A 21,755-nucleotide genomic window follows, 5' to 3' on the forward strand; every position below is an offset into this window, starting at 1 on the left:
TAAGTGTGAAATAGCAAAAATGTCTGACTTATAAGTTGCTACAAAGAAATGAAATGATTTTATACCCAAACCCTGCCCCCAACTCTAAAAACTTTCTGCTTTCTGTTCATCAATAATGAATGGCCCATCCTGCAGTACTCAATACTCGGAGGGAGCTTACATTGCACTTTCAAGCAGCCGGTTAGTAATGTACAGTGGATAGAGCCTTTCTTTCAAATCCCAGGGCAGCAGGTCCTTCAAGGCTAGCATTGCATTTTCAATTAGCTGCTGAGTGAATGCCTGGCATGTGTATGAGTGAACAGGCACACAATTAGCTTATTGTTCCTTTCCATATTGTGCTGAGAGATCCAAGGGATTGGTGGGGAGACCAGGCAAGCCAAGCATCATTGTGGATGTTGAAGAAGGGAGTTACTAACCGCGGCATCTTCATTTGCTCAGCCTGGAATTACAGCTATTTATTTCTAAGCACTGTGTGTGGCTTGTGGAGTGAGCCTGAGGAAACACACTCCAGATTCACTTGGGGTTAGTCCTTCTTAGCTCTTCACATCTCTGATTAATTATCATCATTAACATGGAGCCCAATAGCCCCAAAAAGATCCAGTTTGCCGTGCCTTTATTCCAGAGTCAGATTGCACCGGAGGCAGCAGAGCAGGTAAGTAGAATTGGGCGGGGAGCAATTCCTGTATGTAAAGTGATACAAATGTGCATTCTAAGTAATCAAAACGTTCTCTACCTCTTCAATTTGACTAACTTTGTGACTTTTAAGATATGTGGAGGACTAAGTTGGTTTATGTATGCACTTGTATTTGGGTTGCAGTGGAGAACTATTGGATAAAATTTGAGCAGCACTTCATCTCATCCAAAATTAACACCATTGGGGAAACTGGCTATATTAGAAATTCCAATTTAAAATAAAAAATGTTTGCTTTTGCTTATTGAAATAATAGCTTCAACATTTAGAGCAACTTTGAAAGCATTTTCAAAATAAATATTTCTTTTTGTAAAATAAAAATATTGATATAACGATGGAAGCTTTAAATCCCAGAGTAATTTCAGATATAGTCTAAATATTTTTAAATTGCTTTTCAGTGTGTACCCCAAACAGTAATTGTATGTTATATGCAATAGCATATGTAAGTATATGCATAATCTTTACAACATTTTATTTAGATATTACTAATAATATGTTAGCAATTCCTAAATTCTTTTTCTGTGAATATGAAAGGTTTACGGCTGTATCACCTTTCATATTCAGATTTATGTATACTCTTGATGCAATGGCACCATTTGAAGGATCATCTGTGGTACAACTACAAAGGCAGTGTACTAGGAGCAAAAGCAAAAAAAAGTTCTGGGAACATCCATCTAATTCATCAATTACTTAAAACCTAAATTACATCTGAATTCTTTTCCAAATATTTTATGCAAAGTCTTGGAAAATAATTATTGAATCTGAGACATCTTTCCAAGATGTTTTGGAACTGAGTAAATCCAACAAGACTCGGGCCAGATAAACACAATCGTGGCTACGTTTGTCTGCTGAATGGAACATTGCTTCCATCTTGGACAAGATATCATTGGTACATTTTATCCTCTATTCTACTGACATATACTTTGGAAATTTAACTATGAATGAATATATTAGAGAAATAAAGGCTATCTGTAACAAGAGATTCTAATGACAGTGTCCCTGTAACTTCTAAAGTATGAAAAAGGACCCACCAAATTTCTTTGTTTAAATAAATAACACATTCTTATAAGACCCATATCCAAATTTGCTGATTTGTTCTAAATGTTATACTAGAAAATAAAAAAACTAATAATATTAATTGAAATTCAAAACTCATGTTATTAATTTAACTATGACGCATGCTAGAAATTTGAAATTTTCAAGTTCCTTTTATCCTAGTTGGAGATAAGGGTAATGGATCTTGAAATCCTCACCAATATTATGAGGCTCTAAGACAGTCATTAAAATTAGCAAGCTGTCCTACACCTTTAGTATATATTAACTTTCAGTTGTATCACTTGATTATATATAACTTTATTTTCTCTGCAAATGCAGCGATGTGTTAAAAAAAGATGTTAGGGATATTTGGCAGTTGTACTATCTGGTTTCTATTATTTAAAAACTAGTACTTATTGTGTGCTTACAGATATATTGTTTTTGGATATTGGGAAAAGATGAGGATGGGCAGCTTTGCAAGCTATAGAGTGACTGGGACCAGCGTTTGATTCTCACTGACATTAATTAGCTGGGTCTTTGTTCACAGATCAGAAAAAGAAGACCTACCCCAGCCTCACTTGTGATTCTCAATGAACATAACCCCCCAGGTAAAGAGGCATGATGTCTTTCTTATTGATGGGACAGAATAGGATTGTTAGAAGTGCATCAAAGAGCGTGTCCTTGCCATAAAGTTTCAATTCAGGATTTCAGTTAGCAATATTCTAACAAGTTAATTTATGAAATGGCTTATAAAAACAGAAGTAAATATCACAGGGAATAATTCAGTCAGCCTGCTTTTCTTCTAGGATAACAATTTGAAAATAATGTGCCGTGAAAAGTTTTGTTAGCATTGGTTGTGGGGTGTCCAGGTGTTTGTATGGAATCTGGTATAGTGTTATTAATGAGTCTGGTGAAAGTTGTTTAATTAGGTTTCAAGGTTCAAATTTCAGCCCTAGAGATGCTTATATTTTTATAGAGCACGTTTTTATTTATGTCATCAGGTGGGCAATGAGCCAGAATTGACTACAGCTTTACTGCTGATGTCATTGCTGAATAATGCAATTGACAAGTAACCAGATCAATTTTCAGGGCTGCCTATTTGAGAGCCATTCTGAAGAGTTGCATCCATTTGTTGAGGTTTTATTTCCCATTTCCTGTAAAAAGTAAAACCGCATTATTACTCCTGATAAGAACCATCATCTGCAATATACAAACAATATGTGCTGGTTGACTGGGGAGATTTTTGTCTCACATTTAAATGCTCCTTCTAGAAATATACATAGGACAGGAAAGATCATGATGTTACTTTCTAATCAGGCAGAATTTGGTGTTGGATTTTTCGGGGGATGAGTAATACAAAATAAGAGAGGACAAGAAGATTTTGAATACTGGGAACATAATAATCTAGTTATAGATTGTTGGAAATGGTCTGTTTTGAGACTACCAAGGTAAAATATTCTTTTACTTTTTTGAAATCTTTCTAAGTAGAGAAATACATGAAAAGAAAAGAAATATCTCACAGTGTATGCATCACTGAGCCAAAATACAAGAGAAGTTGTAGCCAATGAGAAACAAGTAAACTATTCATTCCTGGTAAAAACAAAGCATAATAATATGATCCTTTGTCTTTAAAATGGTGCAATATTTTAAAATCATCTTCAAGTATATCATCTCACTTAGTAAATGTTAACCTATATATGGTTCAATACCAAGTACAAATGATATATACTTTAGAGTTTACAAATAAATACAAGTAAGTAAATACAATGGCTACATCTTTACAGGTTGGAGATAATTTAATAGCAGTTTTCCATCATTGCATTGCTTACAGTACAAACATTTCCACCAGGTCCTGAAATTTGTTTCCTGTTAGAAGAGGATTGTCCAGTTTGATTTCTAGGTGTTCTCCAAACTGCTAGGAGCAGTTTTTTGAGTCCTGCAGTCATCATTACTGTTCAATGACTGAAGTAATTTAAGTGGCCTTTGTAGCTCTCATTTGAATTCCCAAAATAGTAGTGACTATTTTCTTGAGTGCAAATATGCATCATTTCACAAATGAGGAGGGTGTATACAGAGAGGAAAAGTGTATTTTTTATTCCTTTGTGGTACTGGGGTTTGAACCCAGGACTTTATGCTTGCTAGGCAGGTGCTGTACTACTTGAGCCACTCCACCAGCCTGATTTTTTTGATTCCAAAGAGAAACTAAAGATAATTCTGATCCTAAAATCTATGATTTTTCTATAGTATACAGTCCCTCTACATTTTTGTTTCCATTACAGGGTGACAGTTCCTACAAATAAGCAAACAAACTTTAAATAAATCCTTTGTTAGGAATGCTTAGGTTAGTGGACTAGGAATTATATTTAAATGCTTCTGGGAAACAGATTTAGTGTTTCTTTAGAAGCCTTTTTCTTACCAGGCTGCTTCATCACTAGATGACATTTCCCTAATTGACCTTTTCTCTCTCTCTCTCTCTCTCTCTCTCTCTCTCTCTCTCTCTGTTTATAAGTGCCATAAGATAGAAATTAGAAGCAAGTAGCATCTCACAGATGTTATTTTAGTAATATCTTTCTGCATCTTCATCCTTCATTTTTAGAGATTAAAAAAGTACTTTATTTACTGTCACATATAGCTTTCCTTATCATTGTTTTCTTTGTTTTTTTTAACATTGTAAATCTCTTATTCAAATTTTAAGAATGAGACCCCCTTTTTTAAAATTATTGTGCTGGGTGGGGGTAGATTGTGGCATTTACAAAAGTTCTTACAATATATCAAATATTTCATATTTGAATTTACCCTCTCCATCATTCTCCTTATCCCCCCCCCCATCCCATTCCTGGAACCGTTTCAACAGATATCATTTTTCCATTTACATACATGTGTATGCAGTAACTCACTATATTCACCCTCCCATACCTTTTCCCCACCTCTTCCCTCCTCATCAGTCTTTATGTTAACCAGAACAGTTTACGAGGGAATTGATCAGACTTTGCCTGTGTTTGGCGCTGTCATCAGTGTACATGAGAACCAGACATTTAGCAATAGTGATGATTCCTTCAGCAAAACCCCTAAAACTAAGATATTTCCTAGCAAAAATGAGCTAGCACCATGGTTACTAGGGAAACAACTCCAAAGATCCCTCAAACAACAACAACAAAAACCCAACAAAATTAAATGTAGATACTGGACTTTATTAATCATCTAGTCCTTATTTCATTATGTATAAAACAAGGACTCTAATGTCCATTCTTTTTACTCACTGAATGGTTGTGATGATAGAAAGAGTTAACTACAAAGTGCAACAACCTTTAGGGATAATTAACTGATGTGTTCTAGAATATAGCTTTGCAATGTGGTATTTAAGATTTAAGACATATTATAACAAGAAAAACAAAATCTTTGTAACTATATCTGTACTGAGGACTTCTGCCTTACTTAACGACTCTTTATGTTCCTAACATTATCTGAATAACAAATACTTCATAAGTATTAAATGACCTTTTTAATGCAACAGCTTCTATGGCCCTTCAAAGCAGTGTCCTTCAAGAAAATGGGTATAGTTTTAAGTCCTGGTAAAACTGAAAAGAGCCCAGGAAATGAAAGGATTCTTTGAATTACCCATAATTAATTCTAATCTCTAATCTCTGTAAATCTTTCTTTATGGTCAATTAATAAAGCAAAGAAAATTAAATTCTTCATTATAAATATATAATTAACAAACCCTTTCAATTTACATGAGGATATCTATGTATTACAGTCATAGCTTACTTTTTGTTTTTTATAATTTTAGGAGTTTACAGAAATAGCCAATTATGAAAGAGTATATATGTATACTTTCTGTAAAATCATGCGTATTAGAAAGGGCAATAAAATAGAAAGTTAGATTAATATGTAAATGCAGATTTTTTATTTGTTTGCTAGTTCATCCATGGTGATCTAAACACAGAGTGAGGTAGATACCTTATTGGTTGGATTCCAAGGGCAACAAAATGTCTCCTTAGTTCCTTTCTAAAGAATGACAGAATTCTCAGCAAGAGAAGCACCAGAAAAATAGGTACATAAACTTATTAAGGATACATACCACTCTGTGGATTTGCATGTTAGTTTAACTCAAAATGGTGGGAAATGGGAAAGGCTAACAGCCTTATGGTAGAAAGGACACAAAGTGTTTGCTTCTAGGAGTAACTCTGAGTAGTCAGATGGGAGCAACAAGGTACTAGAAGTTTGAGATCTGCTTTTAGGGAGTCAACAATGAGAAATGTCATCTTCTTCAAGTGTTTCCTGGAGCTCCCAACAGGAGCAACCTTGTGGCAAACTGCTTTTCCTATTGTAATTTCACTTTCCCTTCTGATTGAGCTTATCTGTTTAGGAAAATCTTTCTGAAGTTCTATCGTAGAGCATACTGCACACTGTTAGTTTCACTCTTCTAGAATATGTAGTTAACTGGTGTGGTCCTTATATTTTTGGCTAGAAGTAAACCTACATATAATATCTTCTCTAGGCAGTAATAAATGGCAAAATTGCTTTCCATAGCATTTACAGACTTACTTGAACATCTCTTGTCTTCAAGTACCATTATTTCACTACCAGTATGTTATGGCTGAGATTTTAAATGACCCCCAGAGGACCATATGCTAAAGGCTTGGTCATCAGTTTGAGGCACTATTGGGAGGTAGTGAAACCTCCTGATAGAAGTTAGAACCTGGTGGAAGGAAGTTAGGTTGTTGAAAGCAAGCCCTCAGAGTGGATATTGGGATGTCCCTCTCTTTGCTTCTTGTACATCATGAAGTAAGAATCTTTGCTTCACCATGCATTCCCTCTCTTGATGTTCTGCCTTGCTACATACAGACCCCAAACAATGGAGCCAAGCAACTGTGGACTGAAACCACTAAAGCCATGACCCAAAATAAATCTTACCTTCTAAAATATTGATTATTTTAGGTATTTTGTCTCCCTAACAGAAAGCTAATTAGCACACAGTATTAGGACTCTAAACACTAGAAAATGCTTAGTATAACCATGAATCTTCATGGAAGCATAAACTAATCCAAGTCCCTGAGATGTACTCCACTTAGTAAATCTACTTACTAGAGAGAACTGGAATTTCCAACAGCTTAGACTAATTCGGCTCCACAAACTGAAAGAGAAGCCACAGTTCATTTTATATGTAGCATATGACTTTCTAAATGGAGCATGCATTTCAGAGAAGAATCCATAATTATGTCTGGTTTTCAATGTCAGGTCTTATAATTTTAGGTGTTTGAAAATACAATTTCTTATGCCAAACTTAAGTATAAATTCTCCACTTTACAATAATTCTTCATTTATTCTTTTTAGTAAAAGTTCTGTTTCTTGTCTATTTAAAATACATGAAAGAATTCTTTATTATTTTCTTTTAAAAATATTTTTTGGTGGTACTGGGGGTTTGAACTCAGGACCTTATACTTGCTCGGCAGACACCCTACCACTTGAGCCATACCCACAGCCCTTTTTGCTTTGGTTATTTTTGAGGTAGGGTCTTGATTTATAAAGACTGGCCCTGACTGTGATCCTCCTATTTATGCAAGCCATGTAACTGAAATAACAGGCACACACCACCACACCCAGCTTTTTATTGGTTGAAATGGGGCCATGCTAATTTTTTGCTCAGGCTGATCTTGCACCTTGATCCTCCCTATCTCTGTCTCCTAAATAGCTAGGACTTTCTTTTTTGTATTGAATATCCCAAGGCCCCTTAAGGGCTTTAGTGAACTCTGTCCAAATTCTTCCCTATCTCTCTGCTTTTGGAGACCAGGGCTGGATACAGTCTTCCAGTTAAAAGCTAGCATAGGCCAGAGTTTGTGAATATTGAAGTTTGTGGCATCCATTCTTTCCACTTACTGTTAAGCAGAGGCAGTATGGTTACAATTATATTTAATGGACCAGATGCCTATTAAACATTAGTGAACTGGAAGAGGCCTGGAACTAAGTGAAGATTTGTGTAAGTACCCGGGAGTTTTGTCATCATCTAAAAGCTTATTGTGCATCTAAAATTGGGGCCAGAAGCATAATGTAAAAGAATTTGGGGAGGATATTTATTGAACTCAACTATAACAGCCAAAGTTGGGGGAGATTATTTTTTTACTCTGTTAGTCCAAATAGTCTTAGAAATTAGGAAGAAAAACAAAAGTGTATTCTCACATGCCTCAGGATCTTAGAATTAGTTAATGTGAGACATATGAGATATGAATTAAGCATTGTGCCATCTCCTTTCAGACTTGATCATAAGTGTATGCATAAGAGAGAACTGGGATTTCTAACAGTCCCACAAAAACTGAAAGAGAAGCCACAGCCCATTCTGTATGCAGCATATGCCTGTCTGAATGAGGTATGCATTTTAGGACTGAAAAACTAAGTTAACTGATGGGATTTTGAAGGCTCTGTGTTTAGAATCCTGAGACCTTAGATGATAGCTAGAAAATAATGTTGGACTCACACTGCTATTCACAACACAAAGGACCTGCAGGTGATTTCTCATGAATATCCTCATTCAAAAATAATGAGAGCCTTTGTGGAGTCCACGAAATGAAAGTGGAGGTTTATTTACAGTTAGGGCATTCACACAAAGGAAATCTTTTTCATTTTTACAAAATGAATGATCATATGGTCAAAAGACAACTGGACACAAGAATGCAAGCTACAGGATCACATGAGGATTTTTCCAGGATTCTAAAGGACAGATGAGAGATGGTCAGACACAAATTTGGTAGTGCCTATTATCTGCAAGGACTTCCAATCAAATAAAAGTTATACTGGCCCATAATCCATACAGTTATGTTTTGTTTTCAGTGTTCTCATCTTCTTTGGGAATGTGATTACTCATTGTTTTTCCTTACCATTATTAATCACAGCAAAACAAAGGTCTAGTGTTTGAATACCATTCAAGAGTTATCTGGTATTGATTGCTAAGGAATTGTCAGAAAAGCCTCTTATTTTTCCTCTTCAGCATATATTTTTATGAGCAGTGTCAAACCATATCGAATGATTTAAAGAGAAGTGATGCATCTGGTTTTCAGTGATTCATGCAACTTGATTGACTTACTTTGTCATAATTATTCAAACTGTGCAGCTAAACCGCCTAATCAATTAGGATAATTGAGTCAAAGATGAACTTCAAATTCTTAGTAATGCCAAGGTATACTATAGTATAAGGTTTTAAAGGACCTAGGGTAATCTTCACATTAAGCAAAAGAAAAATGAAATATTTCTTCTTTATCTTGGCAGGATGATTTTTATTCATCTTGAATCATAGCACATATTACTCACCTCTTATATTTATTAAAAATTAGAAATAGTTTGGTGAATTATGACAGACTGACACTAGGATCAGTTTGCTTCATTCTGGGGGGGTCTCTGTTTCTCCACCTGTGGGGAATACAGCCAATGAAAAGATCTGTAAGTTTTTTTGGCATGGTGTAGCGAAGTTCTGTCTTTGGAGCTACTTTGGCTTGAATCCCAGCTTTGCCAGTTATTGGTGGTGAGGCTTTGGGTACTTAACCTCTCTGGGCTCAGTTTCCTTCTTTCTTAAATAGAGTACGTATGAGAAAGTACCTCACACAGTGCCCACTACCAAATGCACACTGAAGACCTGCAATCCCCTTGCACCATTATACCCCTGCTGAGAAAGCCTAAGCTTGCTCTTTCTAATCCTGACTGTGTTAGGCAGTAGTAAACAGAGTTCCCAAGAGGCAGGAACACTTGGTAAGACAAATGATGTACAATACCCCCTAATTTATTAGAGGAAGTATGTACAGTTGTGGAATTGTTACATATCCTATACTGTGGTATTGGTTCAATTAATATCATGTTCAAAAATATAATTTTCATGGAATACAAGTTCTTCAGCATTGTATTTAAAATAAGCATGCTAGTGATGTCTAAAAAGTCATAAAAATGATTGCAAGCAATAGACATGTTTGTGGCAGACTTGTGTTTGACCAAAAATGAAACTTATATTTTAATAGTATGTCAAAAGAAAGAAAACTGAGTGTTGAACATAGAAATCCTTTAGAGACATCTATCAAACATTCTGAGAGCTCACTTTTGATTCCACTCCATTAGCTCTCACTTCCTTTCCTACATCATCCCTGTGTTATGTTCTGGCTGAGCTTCCTTTGATTCCTTGAAGTGGTTCTCCTATGCCAACTTTTAAGACTTGGTTTAGACTGACTCATTTGCATAAATCAGTCTCCACCTTTCCCACCAACTTATTTAAATTACAGCACAAGATTTACAAAAATCTCAAAGGCTTTCCCTGACTAATCTCACCTATTGTCTGGCTAGGTTATTTCAATATCTTCCTCCACTTTCTACTCTTAAAGCTATTTATTGATTTATATTGTACACTCAGTTCAATTCAGCAAATATTTATTGAGTCCTTATTCTTAAATTCTCCAGGAACATTTAGTCTACAAAGCAAGAGAATAGTGTGTCTTGGATGAACCAGGAAACAATTGTAATAATACAAATACAAGTTACTAAAACTATTATAAAATGAATTCCATTAATGGACAAGGAATGGGGGCACTTATTTTTTATGCTCAATATTCTATAAAGCATTTGTTAACTTCTTTTGATTGTTTGATTTTAAGCTTAAGAATTGAGTCAAAGCTAATTTTTTGCTATTCATTCCAAACTACTAATGAGTAGATGTTAAATGTTGATGAGCTGTTGAATCTAAGTAGATTTGTTTTTTAAATCTTCAAATTCAAAATCAACCTGTCAAACTCTTTTGTAGCCTCTTCTGATTAAGGCACAGTGGTACTCGTTGTAGGGTTTAGAAGAGTAAGTTCTCATTTCTGTCTTCATGGAGAAACTTACATGAGACATATTTTTGACTTATACCATATATTTTGATAGTAAAAGCAATGATACATGAAAAAATACATATACAATTTGGCAAAAAAACAAAATATGTTTTACTTTAGTATATAAATGTCTACCATAGGACTTTCTTAGGACTAGATTATGTCATAATAAATAAAGTGCAATATACAGACTAGATGCTTTATAAACAGTAATTTTTATTTGTGGGGGGCAGATGAGTAGTATGTAGGAGTAGAGGCTTGAGACTCACTATACCTGCAAATGGCTAGAACTGAGTGCCTAGCTGACTGCCTAGCTTTGAGTAGGACAGGGGATTGTGGTTGGGGCTACAGTCTACTTAAAGAATATGAGCACCATTTAAGCCTTTCAAATTAAATAGGCATATCCACAAAGGAAATTAAAAAAAAATCACAAATGTTAAGTGGTAAGATTTTAGAGATGCTAGAAAATATCTCCCTAAATCAGTTTCCATACTATCCAAACCTCACCTTTTGAGGTTGTTGCCATTACTTCTAAAACAAATATTATAAATATGAAACACATTGTCATCAACACCTTGGAAAGGTAATCTACCTGGGCCCAGGAGAATACCAGTGAAAGCACAAGGATGAGAGAAAGCATGTCCTAAAGCAAGTGTGGACACTGTGAAGATTAGGGACCTCAGAATTCCTCCTGGTCTTTGCACTGCCTCTGCCTTTCCATACTCTGCCCTTCAGAACTTTCCTAATATTTCCAGGCATGAGGTTGGGGGTTTACCAAGCACTGAGAACTGTTACACCTTTTTCTGTGAATCTTTTCTGTGCCATTAATTTAGCTCAATGGCTTTATGTCATTCAGAATAATTTGATGTAGTGACAATTAGTCTACTTAACAAAGCTATTTGTGAAATCAGTTGCCAAAATCTGTATATCAAAGGGAAATATATATTGACAGTCTGGTTAGAATATAATTACAATTTGACATTGGCAACAATACTGAGAAAAAATTACTGTGTGAATTAAAACAGATAGAGGACCTTTAAACTTTGGGGTTTTTTTCTTTTTTCATTATCTGGGAGCAATTTCTCATCATTATGGGAAATGATCTTCAGAATCACACTCTTTAGATATAAATACATATTGACTTGCTTGTAAAGATAGAACTGAATGCGCAAAATGGAACAATGATAACAGGTATTTTTGGAATCCAGTTTTTAGATAAATTTGCTTCAATGATACAACATCTTTCTGGTTTTTTCTCTGTCTGATAAGTATATTATTTACAAATATATGCACAGATATCTACATATACACATGCATTCAAAAGCCACATGTAAATACGCACATATACTCTTTATTCATATAATAAAATACACAACCATTAAATGACCTGACTTAGAGTCCAGGACCTGACAAAAGTATCTAAGAAAGCTTTGTAAAATCAGGTTTTAAGTAGAACAAGCTATAAGAATTTTTAGTATCTAAAATTTCAAAACCAATAGATTAAAAACTGGTCAAATTACTTGGAATACCTTGAATAAGAAACATTGATATTACTAGTATAGATTAAATGGTGACATTTAGTAATTATTCTTTAAAAAGTCAGAAGGGTATTTTTTTAAAGATAAGTTACACTTATTGCATAGTAATACTGCTTTAACATAATACATCTCGTTTAGGTTGGTTTTATATGCCCATTTTCATAATTCTTAGACATAAGAAGTATTGCAATTAGTCAATGTCTAACTAACATGTATCATTTAAAAAAAAATAGCAAGACAGGGTCTTGCTATGTAGCCCAAGCTGGTCTTAAACCTGCAATCCTCCTGCTTCAGCCTTTCAACTGCTAAAACTACAGACTATACCACCATGCTTCTCTATATCATTAATCTTTGAAAACAAATTCTTAACTATTATCTCAGCATTTCTGTAAATGGCATTCCCATTCTTCTAATTGCAAAACCACACAACTTTGGAACCATCATTGACTACTCAATCTTTCCTTTTTCCTAAATCTGTCAGTGATTTTTCTCTATTTTACAGGTCGAACCCACCTCTCTACATTTTTATTGCTTCTGTTCAGTCTACATTTATTGCTTTAACTGTTTAACTTCCAAACTAGTTTTCCATGATTTTAATATTAGAGGTGTTTTTTATGTATAGGCCTTAAGCCTATAGTCAGTGAACATGCATTTAGCGTGAATCTCTGAGTCTTAGCTTTCTCTTCCATGAAGTGCAGACCATGGCAACTCCAGCATTACTGTGTTGTTGGAATCAGTGAGAAGGTGTCTCATGGCAACACTGCTAATGCTAGGCTGTTCTTCTTTTCCCCACTCTGGTTCATGTGAGCAGTTTGTGCTAGACATAATTATATAATAGGTGATTGACTTTGTTAGCTTTACTTTTCATAATTGATTTGTCATGAACTTAAATTTACGTCCTATAGTATACATGTCCTAGCTTTGAATTAGCTATGAGAAGGCTCATGGGATCTTCTAATGAAGAGCTTGTGTATTTCACCACCATCATCTACATGTCATTCTCATTTCTTCTTTTAAGTAATACAGTCATTTCCTCCACAATATTTGGAATCTTTATTACAAAAAATGTTCACAATTACACCAAACTTGAGAATTAATTAAAATGAAATAAATGAACAGAGGATGGGAATAGATTATGGTTAACATTGTCACTTTATTTCCTTTTTTGTTTTTTTGACTGTGGACTCACAAAGCAGAATATATGAACTGTGTTTATTTGCCATATGGACTTTGCCATTGAAAATAGTATCTTAGGATGTACAAGGATTTCAGGTCCACTAGGGACAGGCTTGGGTATTTCACAGGGCACTGTAAGGATGATGCATCTTTCGTCCTCATGGATTCTAAGCACTGCTCATTTACCATCAGTAATTAAAAATTTTTCAAGAAACAATTCCAGAGACACACTTACCATCACATTTCAGTAAAGTAAAGCTGCATGAATGTTTGAGCTAAAATGGCTCAGCTCAAATTCTACTACAGATAATTTTACTTGGTGAAAGGCCCAGAGTTCCTGCTTCACTAACTAAATAAAGGACACTTTTTTACTTAAGTGCTTAGAGATGACTGTAAATATTTTCAGTTCAGGTTTATAGTCATAGCCTACTTTGGAATCAAGGCAAACACTGGCTATATTATTCATATAGACAGTTATAGACTAAGGAACATATTCCAAATATATTTTGAAGTCCATTTAGGACATGAAAGACAAAAAATGTCTCTAAGCTACAAGTAATATATAATATAAAAAGAAAAATATGTAAGCTCAAAGGCAAGTTTAAAGTGTCCCATAGTAATGCATCTTATTTTTGGTAGTTTTGTATTTGTAAACTTATTTTCTTATAATTTATCTCCTCAACACCTCTGTGAGATAGTTTAGTTTCCATTTTATAGAGAATGATAGGTGAGCTGCTCAAGGTCAAAAAAGCTAGAAAATTAGTGCATCTGAAATATAAACATAGGCTGTCTACCCAAGGCAATGCACTCCCTTCTATATCAATAGCATTCTTCTTTCTATAAATATGCAATGCCATGATACCCTTGCTATTTTATTTCTGTTATCTTCTTGGAAGTAAATATAAGCAAGTTCCTCATTGTAGCTGCGCCATGTGAGATTCTGTTTGGTATGATTCTGTTTGGTATGGATGTGTTGCTTTCATTATTCCAATGTGAGTTTATTTTGAAGAGGTAATTTTTTTTTTTTTTTGCTTTTCTTTCCTTTGATAATTATTAGTGAAGAGGATTTTTTTAGAATTGTTAATACTGGATATTTTATTATATAAGCAAACTCCTCAAAAAATCAGATAACCAAACAAAAAATAAATCTCACCCACTATTCCATTATTAGAGTTGGGTCTTGTTTCTTTCTCTGTTTTGACTACCTAAATATCTACACTAATTTTTAAAAATCATTTCTTGACTTAAAACATCATGAATTGGAAGGCCAGGAGTTTACGTATGGATTCTGGTTGACGCACAGCAGAACTCATTTGTGCACATAATGAAATGTCATCTTCCCTTCCCTTCCCTTCTTCTTATCCTACAAGACACAGATCAAATCCCCTTTCCCCCTGAAACTCATATGAACCACTCCAGCTGGAAGGTTTTACACCAATAGGAGTAATGAATCACTGGATTCATTAGCATATTTGCTGCAGCTGATTGTCCAATTCCTTTTTGTTGCCTTGTACCACTCTGAAGGGAATGGATCATAGAATTAATGAATTTTAATTAATGAGTAGGATGAAGGAAAATTTAATCATGAAGCTTTTCCATCAACTTCAAGCTTTGGTTTTGTCTTCTTTTATCCCAGAGCTACAGAATAAGGCTTTGAGGGACCTGGAATGCCAAATGACTAGAAAGGACCCTCATGATGGAAGGAAAATAGTGGTCATTAAAACTAACCTAATTATTCCACAATGTTATTCCTGTCTTCACATTGCAAAGTCCTTACAAATGCTGAGCCATAACCATGGTCATCAGGAGCTCCTACATTAAATATTTATGGGCACAATTTAAAGTGGCTTTTGAATTACAAACACACTGAACAAAGTTCTACAATCATCTCAGCAAAAGTGAATCTTAATTATAGAGGACCTGAATGGTTGTCTTATTGCCTTAGTACAGACATGATTTGAGGTAAGCATCACAGGATATTATAGACAAGTTTGTACTGTGGTGATTTGGGGACTTTTTAAGTTTTAGAGAACAAAGTGAAGCCTGAATATATTTGTTTAATCATCAATTTTGTTCCTTTGCTTTCTTTAAATTATTCACATCAGATTTTAAAGTATTAATAAAGCAGAAATGCTGGAAAACATTTGGCTCTTTTCTTATAAGAATATAGGTGTTCAAGAGTTCAATGCTGTCAAATAATAATAGTCATCATTCCACTGACTATTTTAACTGTGTTTGTGCCCAGATAAATAAGGGCTACATTTTCTTTTCATTTCCTTTGAATTATAAAATAAATATTTTATCCAGTAATTAACTCTTTTTTTTTCTTTTTTGCAGTAAGTTGTCAGAGAATAGTTAGCAACCTTGTAGTTAATTCTGAAAATCAAACAGTCCACTACATATCAACAGCATTTACTATTATGCAACTTCACTCAATAACCCATTTGATTGGCTTGTGGGTAAGATTTTTATGCAAGCAGAACTTAATGATGATCAAATAAATCATTTTAGAGTAGATATTGTACTATCTTTCTCCTTTTGCTCACTTTTTAACATAAAACCATGGAAACAACTTACTCTGGCCCTGTGAATTATTTCTAAGCACACAAACAGAGCTTCACTTAACAACTTTCTAGCTGCTGTGTTATTTTCTGAGTCCATCAGATAAGATTGTGTCCCAGTATTCATGATACCTAGATAATTATTAACATGCCTATCATTGTGGGCATACTGCTGCCCTATTGCACAATGATCTCATTGCAGGCACCAGCTTCATTTCCTTGTTTTTAACTTAGTATGATATTCCTCATGCTATTTTTCCAGACATAGTGTAACCCACTTTCTATTGACATGTTTGTCTTTTACTTTTAATGTTAATTTTTTTCTTGTGTAGCAGTAAAAGTTTGGAATTCTTTCATTGTTTTTGTTGTTTTTAAGATAAAGCTATACATTTCACACCAGTAAAAAAAAATCTGAAAGGTTTTGGCATCTTACTCCTTATCAGAAAATAGCTTTCTCAGACATGAAGTAAATTTGACAGTGACATAAAATAAATTGAGAAGAAATAGAATATTTCTCTCCTACTCTAAGTCTTATTCTCTGAGGAATTTATGAAAACTTAAACTAAAATAAAATATGACAACAAAAATAAAAACTTTATAAACATTATTTCCATATACATTACTAGATTTATGTTTTGTTAATAGTAAATACTATGTAATAATGAATATTTCCTGTGTTTTAGGTAGCATATTAGATTTTGTTTTTTAATAATACTAATAATAACCTTGGTTGAATGTTTGTTGAAAGAAAATGAAAATGACTGAAACAAATGCATCCAAATGATACTTTAAACAACTGCAAAAACAAAATATGGTTGGCTTTTAAAGACATTTTTATTAATGTGTACTGCAGTCTACAGTAATTTGTATGCTTTAGAAACTCCAAATCTGAATGATAAGTATTGTAATATCCTTATCAAATGCCATCAAACATTTGGTAGGGGAATTACATATCAAAAAAAAGTTTATATGTCACTCCAGGTATCTGTACAAGTCTGACCTTTCTCTTCAGTAACTTGTAGAATAGTACCACCCAGAGTAATGGCAAAAATGAGTATTTTAGCTAAAAAAGCAAATTGCCAACAGGCATGATATTGGGACAGGTTGACATGTGTTCTCTCCCATTGTTAAGCAATTAGTAGGAAGATTCCTTTGGCCATTTGGCAGGGAAGTTTACTGACATCCTGAAAACCTGTCTGCATATTGATGAAATGGGCTCACTAAGTTATAAAGCAGCCAGTAAGTTGTCAATATTTTAAACAATGTGGCGAGGGCATCTGTTTGAGATCTGCTCTCCATATTCTTTCCTCATCTTTTCCAAGTAGTACTCCTGTATTTCATTGCAATTGCTCACATTTTGCTCCTATAATGCTTAGACTTCTTAATCTGAAGAAATATTGTGTGAAACCAAGTTCTCCAACTCTGCTTCACTTTCCTCAGTTCTAGACCACATCTCTGGCCAGACTAGCTACTTGTCCTTTAGCTATTTCCACGTTAAACCTTGAACAAAATTTTTTCTGCTTAGAATGCCCTCACGACTATCCTGTTTTACTAAATACTTGCTTTTTTTACATAGCCAGATACATTTTATTTCATTCATATTTGGACTTGCACATACCCAGAAATAAGTTTTTTAATCAGTTTGGAGTTTTAAAAAAATACCCCAGTAGAAGACAGTTAGGCAGTGGCTTAAATTCTCAAGTTTTCTACATTATACAAGAGGTAAACAAAAATCAGTTTGTGACATCTCCAACCTAAAAATCTCAGTAATCAACTTCTATGATTTTAGTTTAGTTGTGATTGTGTGTTTGTGTGTGTGTGTGTGTGTGTGTGTGTGTGTGTGTGGAGAGAGAGAGAGAGAGAGAAAGAGAGAGCTTTACTATTTGGACTTTGGACTTTGTATGAGTTTAATTAACCATTGGAAAAATGAATGCTCCATAGCCATCCCAATATGCACTAACCCATAATGTTTTCATTAACTTTGTTTGAAAAGGACTACAAGCAAAGAAAGCACACAGTACAATTGATAAAACTATAGTATTTTGAGCATTCTATTATGAGCATAACTACATGCAGGATTACTTTTTCTAGAAATTTCAACTAATGGTTGTCAGATTCCACAAAACCAATTCCAGTGATGAGGATCTAGCTTGTTTTAAAGCATTCTGGTTATGATTAGAGAGCTGTAGTTGTTGGAAAGTTATGCCTTATATCTTGTTAAAGTATTCTTTCTGAATCACTCAACTGCTGGTCTTGGTCTGTCTTGAAGGACCTCAGAAAAAGCATAATACTTCATACTTCTTCCAGTTGATAACTCTTCCAGCCTTCAGGGACAGGGAACTCATTTGCTCTCAAGTCTTGATTATCCAAAATTTTCAGTAACTTTTAGTTTTTTTAACTTATGTGTTTTTGGGATGTCTCATCATTCTACTCCCTAGGAACACTCAGATTTTCAGCATAGCATTCAAATTTTATTCATTACCACATAATTATTAAACAGCTACTCTGGTCCCCGTGCAAGGACTCACAATGAAATGTGATGGGGTTTGTGGTGGCAGAAATATAAGATCCTTTAAGCACACAGTAGTTCATATGACATAGTCAGTGAAAACTGAATGGGGGAAGTTAGTTTACTCTGAAGCCTGAAGGAGAAGGAGAGAAGACTCTTTCAGATGAAGGGCAAAGCAGGGGCAATGGCCCAGAAGCATGAGAAAGCATCACAGGAGCTAAAAGGAGTCCAGTATGATGTAGCCTGGGGTGGAATGGAGAATAGGCAGGTGTCATGTTGGAGGGAATTGTAACATTTTTGTTTTCAGCTCAGGCTGCCCTCAAACTCACCATCCTCCTACTTAGCTTCTGGAGTGATGGGATTACAGGCCTGTTTCACCACACTTGGCTCATTGAAGGCATTTTTAAGCAGTTAGGATTAGGAATCACAAAATGACTACATGCTCAGATTTTATTCTAAAAAGCTCCCTGTCATGGCAGATAAAGAATGCATAGAAATAGAAAAGTCTGTGTCCATGGAGACAAACCCATAGTGGGTTTGACGATTTGTTGGATATAAAATTAGGAGGTGATAATGAGAAAGACAATCGAGTTAAGGCTGTAGATTGCCTAGGCTTTTCCTAACAAGGCAGAGCACACTTAGAAGGGGTGGGGCACGGTGATAACATCAGAATGGAACCCATTACTCTATATATGGTGGATAAGATCGCTCTCATTCTAATTTCACATGAAATATTCATAACATTCTTGGAAGTAATGCCTCAATAATGGAACCACTAGTATTAAAACCCAATTTGCTAGAAACTTTTTTAGAGTAAGCTCAACGTACTTATTAAAAAAAATGTGTTTACCTAGTAATTATTACATTGATAATGTTGGCAATATGTCTACAATAGGCTCAGAATAACTACTTAAAAAACAATTGTTTCTCTTAATCATTAAAATACATACAATTAGACGTACATATCATTATCTGAGTGACTAAGATTAGCTACTCATATACACTCAGGTGTTGTATCATTAATTGGGCTGCCAGATGATTTAGGGCAGGGATTGTTATCCTACCTCTGACACTAAAGAATAGCTATACCTAAATTATATGACCTCGGTTCAATATATACATTCATATTCAACGCTAAATGGGAATAACTATTTTTATTCTTTTTCAATTCTTTATAACCTTTCATTTTCATTTTTTAGCAAAGTAAGCATGTATGGCTGAACAAATATGTAAGTATGAGTGTTGGAAGTTCTAAATATTTGTAAGTCAGAAGTAGCAAATCATTACAACCAGTAAGAAAGGCATTTGTTATATCCCTACAAATGTACATATTTTTTATCATTTGTTACTTAGACCATTATTTTCAGGTCTCAAATATATGACAGATTGACCACACTATCCATTTTGTCCTTCTTTTTTCTTAGTCTCTTCAATGCTAATCTTAGAAAAATTATATTTCTAGCAACATAGTATGGTATAATCAGAAGATGTAACCTTTGGAATCAAAATGGCCTAGATTTGAATGTCATTTACTAGCTCTGTCACTTCAGTTGAGTCATCTATCCTCCATAAGCTTTACTCTGCTGGCATATAAAATGTAATTGATAATATCGATCCTGTAGGATGATTTGAAAATGAAGAAAATGGTGCATTATGGCATCACAGTATTAGAGTCAATAGAAGTAATGGTAAATAAAAGATCAGTATTTGGAAATGGTTGAAGCAAAGAGAATGTTCTTTCCTTTTGTCAGCTAGAAATCCTGCCAATCCAGTCATTATATGTGTTAGTTATGTTTGATGATGGATTTATGATTTGGGGCTTGACCACTGATTGAAATTTAAAAACTAGCATGTTAAAAATCACTAAAAGGAAATTTGGATTAGCTTGGGTTATTTATTGCCTATGATCTTACTATGTTAAAACTCGATGACCAAAGTGAGACTCTGGTTATAAGAGATCAAAGTTATGTACTTTGATCTTCACTAGAATATCTAAAGACTCCGAAAAATGTTGCTTTTTAATTTCTTAGAAAATAAGGATTAAATGAGAGAGATTAAAAGTGAATCTAAAGTTAATCATATCTGCACAAATAGTGCACAGTTTCAGTGAAACAGGAAGAGGAGGAGGAGAAGAGGAGAAGGAGAGAAGGAAGAGGAAGAAGGAGAAGGAGAAGAAGCTGGTGTGGTGGTAACTGCCTGTAATCTTGGCACTCAGGATGCAGAAAGATGGCAAGTTGGAGGCCAGCCTGGACTTCAGAGTAAACTGCTGTCTCAGAAAACAAAAGCTAAAGTTATGGAAACAGCCAAGATGCCCCACTACTGATGAATGGATTAAGAAAATATGGTATTTATACACAATGGAATTTTACTCAGCCATGAAGAAGAATAAAATCTTATCATTCACAAGTAAATGGATGGAAGTGGAGAACATCATTCTGAGCAAGGTTTGTCAGGCTCAGAAGACCAAAAATCATATGTTCTCCCTCATATGTGGACTTTAGATCTAGGGCAAATACGGCAATGTGGTTGGACTTGGGTCACTTGATAAGAGGAGAGCACATACAGGATGTATCTGGATAGGTAAGAAACCCAAAACATGAAAATATTTGATGTCCCCACTTCAGAGGAACTAATACAGAAACCTTAAAGTGACAGAGGTCAATATGAGAAGGGGATCAGGAACTAGAGAAAAGGTCAGTTAGAGATGAATCAACTTGGGATGTAATACATTATTACATGGAAGCAATGCTAGGAATCTCTCTCTATAGCTATCCTTATCTCAAACAGCAAAAATGCTTTGTCTTTCTTATTATTGCTTGTGTTTTCTTTTCAACAAAATTAGAGATAAGGGCAGAACAGGTTCTTCCTGGAAGCGAGGAGGAGGTGGCGGGAGGTGGGGGGGGGAAGAGGAAGGGGGTAGGGTACAGGGGGGAGAAATGGCCCAAACAATGTATTCACATGTGAATAAATGAATTAAAAAAAAAAGAAAACAAAAGCTAAAAACAAAAGGCAAAAAATAAATAAAATCCAACAGAAATCCAGTGATACTTTAGCTAATTTCTCTGCATTAACTTGTGACACACTGGTTCTCAGGACTGAAGGATGTATTACTGTTGAATATGATTACTATTAGGAACAAAATACTATGCACCAACTGAAAAAATTTCTCTAAAACTTCTAGACATCTTTTCTGACTGATCTGTTCTTTTGTTAACAATGGCTTTGAGTTTTAAGCAGTTTTCTCTTGTTAGGCAAATGTGTAAGCCATATGCCATTGTGAGTAAAATGCAATGAAATCAACATCTCACCCAACACATAAAGCATTGTGGAAATATTTCAGGTACTACAAAGAAACAAGAAGCTTACCATCTTGAGCAGGATCAAAGTAGAATCCTTGGA

At 34.7% G+C, this 21,755-nt stretch overlaps 1 protein-coding gene across 1 annotated transcript in view; it reads left to right on the top strand.

The window, feature by feature from the left end:
• Nucleotides 1–395: 395 nt before the first annotated feature.
• The window catches only part of Ppp1r1c (protein phosphatase 1 regulatory inhibitor subunit 1C), a 127,858-nt gene continuing 106,498 nt past the window's right edge, over nt 396–21,755 (top strand). The window contains exons 1-2 of the mRNA XM_074069551.1: nt 396–652; nt 2,274–2,334. Coding sequence (XP_073925652.1) covers nt 572–652; nt 2,274–2,334 — 142 coding nt within the window. The 5' untranslated portion in view covers nt 396–571. The remainder of the gene's footprint in view (nt 653–2,273; nt 2,335–21,755) is intronic.

Source organism: Castor canadensis, chromosome 4 (genome assembly GCF_047511655.1).
Source record: "Castor canadensis chromosome 4, mCasCan1.hap1v2, whole genome shotgun sequence".
NCBI lineage: Eukaryota > Metazoa > Chordata > Mammalia > Rodentia > Castoridae > Castor > Castor canadensis.